Below are 8,904 nucleotides of genomic sequence, written 5' to 3'. Positions count from 1 at the left end.
CAGTATGGTTCAATTATTCTGTATTTATTTCAGTGTTGCTTTTTAAGAACAGAAGGCTTGGTTAATTTTTAGATTTCCATACGAAAAGTTTAGTTTTTATTTTATTTAAAATAAAGCAATACTATTATGTATTAGAAAAATGAGAAAAGATAATGAAAAAATAAAGTGGGGTTAGAATTTTGAGGGGCTTAAAAGTTTCTTTAAAAAAGGGAGAGGGGTGGTCCATGGCCACATTTACATGTCCTAGTAGGGATGATTCAAGAGGAGTCTTCTCTTCAATAAAAGTCAAAGTTACACTATATAATAGTTCTTTGTTGACAATATCAAAAACTTTTTAAACTTTATAAACATAAACAACTAATTATTTATTGTTTGTAAAGATTAGCTTGAGAAATCATTGTTTATGTATTTTTTCTTTCATCCTTATTAAATTACTTGACTAAGTCAAATTTTATAAAAGGAGTTGACTTCTTTTTTCTATAAATATGCATGATTCATGTTAAATGAGTCTAAAAGGAATTCAAACCCACAAAATATCACATTCTTATTGTCTTTCCATTACTATATATGTAAATCACTATGGGTTACTATGTATGTCTTATTGTCTTTTCATTACTATGTATGTAAATCACTATAGGTTATTAATCTTGTAAAATTCCTTATTGTTTTATTTGTTTAAAACTTCTTATTAGGTATGCAATATGGATAAATTTCTCAAAAGAAAATCAGCAATAGATCAATCATCCTCATCAGTCCAAGAAAGTAAAGCCAATGATAAAGAAAATGATCCATTAAAAGAAAGTCATGTAGAACTTGAAGCCATCTTGAAAGATCTTTCATCTGATCCAGCTCTACGACCTAAAATCAATCATTATCATCCTAATTATAGGGATGCAATTCCAAGATTTTACTTGCAAAAAAGTTGTTGCCAGCCTCGAAATCATGCATTTCCACTGACAAAATTTGGAAAAGGATATCGTCGATTTAATCCTGCTTGGTTTGATGTGTATGGCGATTGGCCTGAGTATAGTGTGACCAAAGATGCTGCATTCTGTTTATATTGTTATCTTTTTGGACCTTCTATTATAAGCCAAGCTGGTAGTGACGCTTTTGTTAGTGAGGGATTTTGTAATTGGAAGAAACCAGAACGCTTTTAAATTCATGTTGGCCAGCCAAATAGTGCTCATAACCAAGCACGACAGAGTTGTGTGAATTTAATGAATCAAAAGCAACATATCAAAGTGGCTCTATCTAAACAATCAGATCAAGTTAGGACTGAATACCGAACTCGCTTGACTGCATCCATTGTTTGCATTAGATTTCTTTTGCATCAAGGGTTGGCATTTCGTGGTCATGATGAAACTGAAGACTTAAAGAACCAAGGTAACTTTCTCGAACTTCTTCATTTTCTAGCCCAGCATAATAAACATTTTAAGAGTGTTGTTTTGAAGAATGCACCTGGGAATCTTAAATTGATAGCACCAGTGATTCAGAAAGATATTGTGAATGTTGCAGCAAATGAAACCACAAAAGCTATCATTAGTGATCTTGGAGATGACATATTTTCAGTTTTGATTGATGAGTCTCGTGATGTGTCAATTAAAGGACAAATGGCTATTGCTATATGTTATGTAGATAAAAAGGGTCATGTACTTGAGCGATTTCTTGGCATTGTACATGTTAGTGACACAACTGCAGTATCACTTAAGATGGCTCTTGAGTCATTATTCTGTAAACATGGATTGAGTTTGTCAAGATTACGTGGACAAGGTTATGATGGGGCAAGTAATATGCAAGGAGAATTTAATGGTCTGAAAAGTTTGATTTTGAGGGAGAATGAATATGCTCATTATGTTCACTGTTTTGCTCACCAACTTCAGTTGACACTAGTAGCAGTTGCAAAAAATCACATTTCTATTGCTTTATTTTTTAGCTTGGTTACTAATCTGATAAATGTTGTTGGAGGTTCATGCAAGCGTCGAGACATGCTTCGGGAGAGCCAAATTAATAAACTTGTTCAAGCACTAGAAATTGGTGAAGTTAGCAAGGGACGAGGTTTGAATCAAGAGACAAGTCTAAAACGAGCTGGTGATACACGTTGGGGCTCGTATTATTATACATTGATCAACTTAATCCTTTTGTTATCCTCTGTGGGCGATGTGCTTGAGGTTATTGAAGAAGATGGTTTAAATCCTGAACAAAGGGGTGAAGCATGTAATCTATTAGATTTAATTTATTCCTTTGATTTTGCATTTAACTTACATATGATGAAAAGTATATTGGAGATTAATAATGAGTTGTCACAAGCATTGCAGAGAAAAGATCAAGACATTGTAAATGCTATAGCTCTAGTTAAAGTTTCCAAACAACAGTTATAATTGTTGAGAGATGAAGGATGGGAATCTTTGTTGAGTGAAGTTTCTTCATTTTGCCAAAAGCATGATATTGCCATTTTGAATATGGATGATATGTTTGCAATTCGAGGGCGGCCACGACAGAGAGTTGAGCACATGACAAATTTGCATCACTATCGAGTTGAATTGTTTTATACTGTGATAGATATGCAACTTCAAGAACTTAACACTCGTTTAACTGAGGTTAGTACTAAACTGCTTCTTTGTATGGCATGTTTAGATCCAAGTAATTCATTCTCTGCTTTTGACAAACATAAGTTGATTCGCTTTGCCCAGTTTTATCCATCTGATTTTTCTGCATTTGAGTTGATGATACTTGAGAACCAGGCTGAGACTTATGTTATTGACATGCGTTCTTGTGAGGAATTTGCTAAGTTACAAAGAATTGGTGATTTGGCTAAGAATTTAGTTTGGTTTAGAAAAGACATTTTGTATCCATTGGTGTATAAGCTTGTGAAACTTGCATTTGTTTTACCAGTTGCTACTGCGATCGTTGAAAGGGCTTTTTCTGCAATGAATATTATGAAAAGTCGGTTACGCAATCGAATGGGAGATCAATGGACGAATGATTGTTTGGTCACCTATATTGAGAAAAATGTATTTGATACAATTGATGATTTCAACATTTTCAGAATATGAAAACTCGTCGAGTACAATTGTAAAAAAATTGTGTTTTTTTGAATATATGTATTTGTATTTTGTAACTTTTTGTTGAAGTTCATCCTAATGAAGAAACATAGTATAGTTATGATTGGTTTAATTTTTTTTTGTTTATTTTTTGCCCCCGTCGAGTGAATTTTCTGGATTTGCCACTGCGACCAAACTGTGCCTTGATTGTGTGACCAGCCTCTTGAGCAAGGTTGCCAGCACTGGCAACTGGGGTCATGAGTAATTGTGGTGGGCTTGTTGGAAGAGAGAGTGAGGTTGCCACCCGAGGCCCTCTGATTTGATAGAAAGCATAGTCTAGCATGTTCCTAACTCTGAATTAAATCTAGAGAGAAACAAAATGGAGAAGTTAGCTGGGAAGAAGCGCAGACTTTCTGAGCACAAGCTGGAAGAGGTTCTAAGAAAGGAAAGCCAACAGAAAGGTAAGGAACACCAGAACATGGTTGAGAATTGCCAATTAGCTAAAGAAGAAACAAAGATGACATCGTTGGTGGCTCTATACTGCTAGCTTGCCATGAACACGAGGGTGTGGTGGCGTCAGTTAGGCGGTGGGTGAGAGATGTTTTTGCGAAAAGATGAAAGTAAATTAAGTTTTTAAAAGAAAAAAGATTTAGGATTTTTTGAACCGTATTAAATTTTATAAAATTATAAACTCAAATAATAAGGATATTATAATATTTTTGTAATTTTATTTTTGTCAGATAACATATTTCATTAATGGATCTTAACGATGGGTGAGAAAGTGTCATTTTGAAACTTGGCAGGTGGGAAAGTATTGTTTCACCAACCTTGGATGGGTAAAAGTCGTTCTCCCAAAATTAATTCAATCTAATGTGATACCCCAAATGGAACCATATATATATTAATAGCATGTTTAGCTGAGCTTATGAAAATTAGCTTATAAGCAACTAGTGTTTATAGGCTAATTTGAGATTATAAGCATTTAAAATTTAAACAAGTTAAAATACTTATAAGTGACTGATAAGTAGTTGATGTGTTTGATAAAATATGGTTCATAAGTATATTTTATTATTAAAATGATTAAAAGGGGTACTACATTATTAAAAATAAGGGTAAATGATAGAATTTTAAAATTAAAAATGAGTAATGTGATCATATACTTGGCCAAAGTAGCTTATAAGCAAAGTGCTTATAAGGCGGTATAAGCAAAGTGCTCATAAGGCCCCGAGCGCCCCCACCCCCCCCACCCAAAAAAAGAAGAACCTTCCCCAACTTCTTTTGGCTTATAAGTCCAGTTTATAAGTCCAAAGTTTAATTTTAGAGCTTATAAACTAGTTTGACCAGCTTATAAGCTCAGACAAACACCCCTTAAGTGTGTTTAAAATTGAGCTTTTCTCATATTAAAAACTAGTTCCACCCATATATACAAAAGAGTAAGCGATATGTTCCCACCCAAGTTTAAGCGAAATGGCAAATTTTCACCCCCTGATTTCATTTATTCCAGATTTTTACCCTTAAAGTAACACCCTTAATGACTTCGGGCTTCTAACATAGATGCACAAGGTGCTATTACCAAACTGCCCTCCACCTTATTCCAAACCACCACCACAGTTGGCCAAACCACCCAATTCCGATCCAGCAATATAGCCAGCCCACCCTACAAAGCAGCACCCACAGACCCTTACCTTCCTTTTCAAAACAACACCCACCATGAAGCAAATCAGCCTAACACAACACATGCTAATAAACCCAAATCCACACCAAAATTGAAATGCGACCTGGATGGCTACGAACGGAACTCACACTCATTTACAAGCAGAGATGAAGTCGCCGGTGATAACTTGTCAATGGCGTTCGGCTCAATCAGTGGCATTGGTCTAGTAATGCCTTGTCTTCTCTTTACATGAATTGAATAGATGAAAAGTTTCTAGGTGGTTGGGGACTTTCTACGAAGAGGTGAGGGGCACTGGTGAAATGGTTGGTTGGGGACTTTTGCCGAGTAGGTGGTGGGGGCAGTGCTGGGTTTGGGAAAGGTGGGAGGTGGGAGGTGGCGATGGGTGGCAGTACGGCTCTTCACCCAAAAAAAAAAAAAAAAAAAAAAAAAAATAAAAAATAACAATCAACAACCAAACTTCGTTCAATCCGACACCCAAACTTCAATCAAACCAACAACCACAACCAAACTTTAATTCTTTCTCAACACAATCAATACAACACATAACAATCAACTATCAAAAAATTATATCAAAAAAGCAACAAAAAATCACGTTTCTCTCGGTCGACTCGACTTTGACTCAGTTTGGCCAGCAAATGAAACTTCTTGGCCGGACAGGTCAAGCTGGCAAGTGGCTCTTGCATGCGCCTTTGGCTAACGCAAGGGCCTCAGGTGCCGGCTAGATTTGGCTAGTCGTAACCACCACCAGAGAGAGAGGGGAAAGATAAGAAGAGAAGAAAAGAAAAAGTAATCACAATCGGAATTTAGTAAAGGAAAGGTAAGAGAGAAAGTGAAGAAAATGACTATTTTAGCCTTCAAGGATTAAAACAAAGGAGGCGGTGTTATTTTAAAGATGGGAATATGGAATAAATGAAACCTGTCTAGAAAATTGCCATTTCGTTTACTCTATCCAAAAATACTAATTTTCATAAAAGATACGAAAATATTGACTTTTTTGTTCTAAAAAATGAAGTCTATTGTCTTTAAAATTTGTGATTTTCAAAAGGCTCAGTTTTCAACCACACTACTTGCTTGCTCGCAAAATATGAGTCATGTATGGTTGAAAACCAGCCTCTAAATATTCATAAATATTGAAGACAACAACTTTTGTTTTCCGACACTAAGAAATCAGTATTTTCGACCATCGTCAAAATTCAATTATACTATCCACAATGAAGTACCTTTTTTTTTTTTCTTAGCTTGCTTACAAAATTTGAAATCAATAAGATTTGTGCAGGGTTGAAACACAACCTCTTGAAATTCACGAAGTATCAAGATGTCTTGCGACATAAAACAAAAATAGGCATTTTCGGTTGTCCTCAGAATTCGAAGATATTATCCCATATTGAAATAGCCTCTTTCTTTAGCTTTCTCGTAAAATCTGAAGACAAGAAAAGTTATGAATATTTGGAAATGGCCTCTCGAAAATAACTGAATTTGAAGACAATAGCCTTTGTTTTGCAACACAGAAAAATTGGTATTTTTGGGTGTCCTCGAAATTCGAAGATATTATCCCACATTAAAGTAACCTCTTTCTTTTGCTTGTTCGCAAAATTTAAAAATATATAGTTGAAAACGGGCCTCCGAAAAATTGTTGAATTTGAAGACAACAGAGCCTTCGTTTTTTGGCACAACAACAAAAAAATGATATTTTTGCGCTTGTCATAATTAGAAGCTATTATCCCACCTTTAAGTAACCTTTTTCTTTAGGTTCATCGTAAAAATTAAAGACAATAAGAGTTATCTATGATTGGAAACCGGCCTTTTTATAATCGTTAAATTTGAAGATAATACCTTTGCTTTTCAGCAAAAAAAGAAAGAAAAAAAAAAGAAAATCTGTATTTTTGCTGTCACTAGTATTGGAAGATATTATCCCACATTTGACGATAATAAGAGTTACGTATGATTGAAAATGGACCTCCCAAAAATTGCTCACTTTGAAGACAAAATTTTGATTTGGAATATGAATAGCATAGGGAAATAAACGCACCCTTTTTGGTAAAAAAAAAAAAAAAAAAAAAAGTTATTTTTGGCCATCCTGGAATTCGACTATATTATTCCACTTTTCTTTACCTTTCTCACAAATTTTGAAGATAATAAGAGTTATTCATGGATGGAAAAGGGCCGCCTGAAAATTGCTAAATTTGAAGACAATAGCCTTTTCTTTTGGGGCCAAAAAAACTTGGTATTGTTAGGCCAAAAAATGTCCTCGGCCCTTCTGACAAAGAGGAAAGCCTAGGCCTAGTCTCGATGCGGCCCAAGCCAGAATTTCCCAGATGAGGCCCATGTGGTATGAAGTACAGTCGGTCCACACCATCTGGTCCCAGGCCTCTTGATCCCAGGCCTCTTGATCCCAGCACACCATGTGGGCCTATGGTCCAATTCGAAGCCCACGGTCACTTACGGATCACACTCCTACTTGAACTATGATAAGGCAGTCCACTATTTTCCCAATTCCTCCAACGTCCGTATCCGAATCACACTCGAACTCTTTTTCACGCCAGGATAAGGGGCCCAATACATCCCTGGGAGGAATGATTACTATGAGAACCCCCAATCCCATAAGAATTGGGAAACCAGGCAATCACTATTTAAACAAAGGCTAGCCCTCTCACAAAGGGAGATTACATTACACCTTCAGACCTTAGAGTTCTTGCTTGAGAATTTCGCATTACAACCATAGTCACAGTCCTCGACTAGACTTTTGGTAACCTCTCTTCTCCCTAGCCCTCACTAAATTAGCCTCTTTCAGCCTTGCTGACTTGAGCGTCGGAGTTCCTATGGCAAACACCACCCCAGTGTTTTTTGTCGCTTCACGTTTGTTTCCTTACGTGTGCAGGTACAGCAGATCGCTAGTGGCCTTAACCTCACGGGATCAGTCCCTCCTTCTGTACAGGTAGATTTTTACGTCTACAGTTTGGCGCCCACCGTGGGGCCTCTAACAATCATTCGGCTCAATGAACCCTGCTACGTGTAGAAACTTTCCATGGTTGACAATTTTGACAACGCTAATCCCGACCTCGAGGCCAAATTAGAGGCTTTGACCGCCCTCATGCAATAGAACTCAGACAAGGTGGCTACACTGGAAGCTAAAAACACTGCCATCTGGACCGAAAATGCCTCCATTAGGGCCGAAAACCAGTATCTGAAAGAGAAGCTAAGTCAGTTTTATGATCTTGAGCTTTTGCCATGTTAGGTACAACCCAATCGGTTTTGCGCCTCGATTCTATCTATGCAATCTCTCCAAACTCCAGAGCACAGACATGCGGCCTCAAATAAAAGGCCGCGTCCATTATGTTCGTCATTGGTCAATGACTCAATCCTGATTCATGGAGAAATGAATCTACCAACGGAACCCCTTTCGGTCGATCCGCCTCAAGCACAAGATCAAGACGTCTAAGTGACAGAAAGCCACTATAACAAGAACAACCCATCCTTGCCATCCCACCTCACCTTCAGTTAACCATCCCTACACAAACTCCATTTGGCTCGGTTCACCCTCGCGGGTGGAATGGTCACCCATACCAAACCATCTCACTCGAGTCTATCCATCCCAATAGACCGAGCGAGTACCAAACAATCCCTTGGACCATTTATGTAGGGCAAAACACCCGATCAGTTACAATGGGAGTTACCCAACCGGAGGGAATTAATGGTGATCCAAGCTACCAAGCGATACATGAAGGAATGATCCACCAGGCCACAACACGTGGATTGACCCAACAAAATATGCCAAGTGTGGATCCTATGGTTAACCAAGTCAAGCGAGATGACCTAGTGGTATCCCCCTCTCCCATGGAACAGATATTGGCCAAGAGACTGACCGACTTAGAGGCAGTGATGGGGTGTATACTAGGAATGTCGATCCCTACCAAAAAGAGCAAGCCTTATTGCTACGCTGATTTGCCCTTCGTGGATGCGATCACGTTAGCCCATGCCCCACAAATTCACTATCCCTGGCATGAAGCCCTATACAGCACAACCGACCCAGATGATCACATAGCCTCGTACAAGCAGTGAATGTTCACTGTCTCGATACCCCAAGCGCTAAGGAAAGCCTACATGTGTAAGAGTTTTGGTTCAAGCTTATTTGGCCTAGCTCTTCAGTGGTACACCAACCTCTTGAATGGTTCCATCGACTCATTCGCA

General features: G+C 37.7%; 1 protein-coding gene across 1 annotated transcript; it reads left to right on the top strand.

The window, feature by feature from the left end:
- Nucleotides 1-701: 701 nt before the first annotated feature.
- LOC116114369 (zinc finger MYM-type protein 1-like) lies at nucleotides 702-3,053 on the top strand. The gene is given in 1 exon segment (XM_031400506.1): nucleotides 702-3,053. A coding segment is annotated over 1 exon segment (2,352 nt).
- The last annotated feature ends 5,851 nt before the right edge of the window (nucleotides 3,054-8,904 follow it).

This window comes from Pistacia vera, unplaced genomic scaffold, assembly GCF_008641045.1.
Source record: "Pistacia vera cultivar Batoury unplaced genomic scaffold, PisVer_v2 Contig71, whole genome shotgun sequence".
NCBI lineage: Eukaryota > Viridiplantae > Streptophyta > Magnoliopsida > Sapindales > Anacardiaceae > Pistacia > Pistacia vera.
Note: the sequence above shows the minus strand (reverse complement) of the source record. Positions and strands in the feature narration are given on the sequence as shown.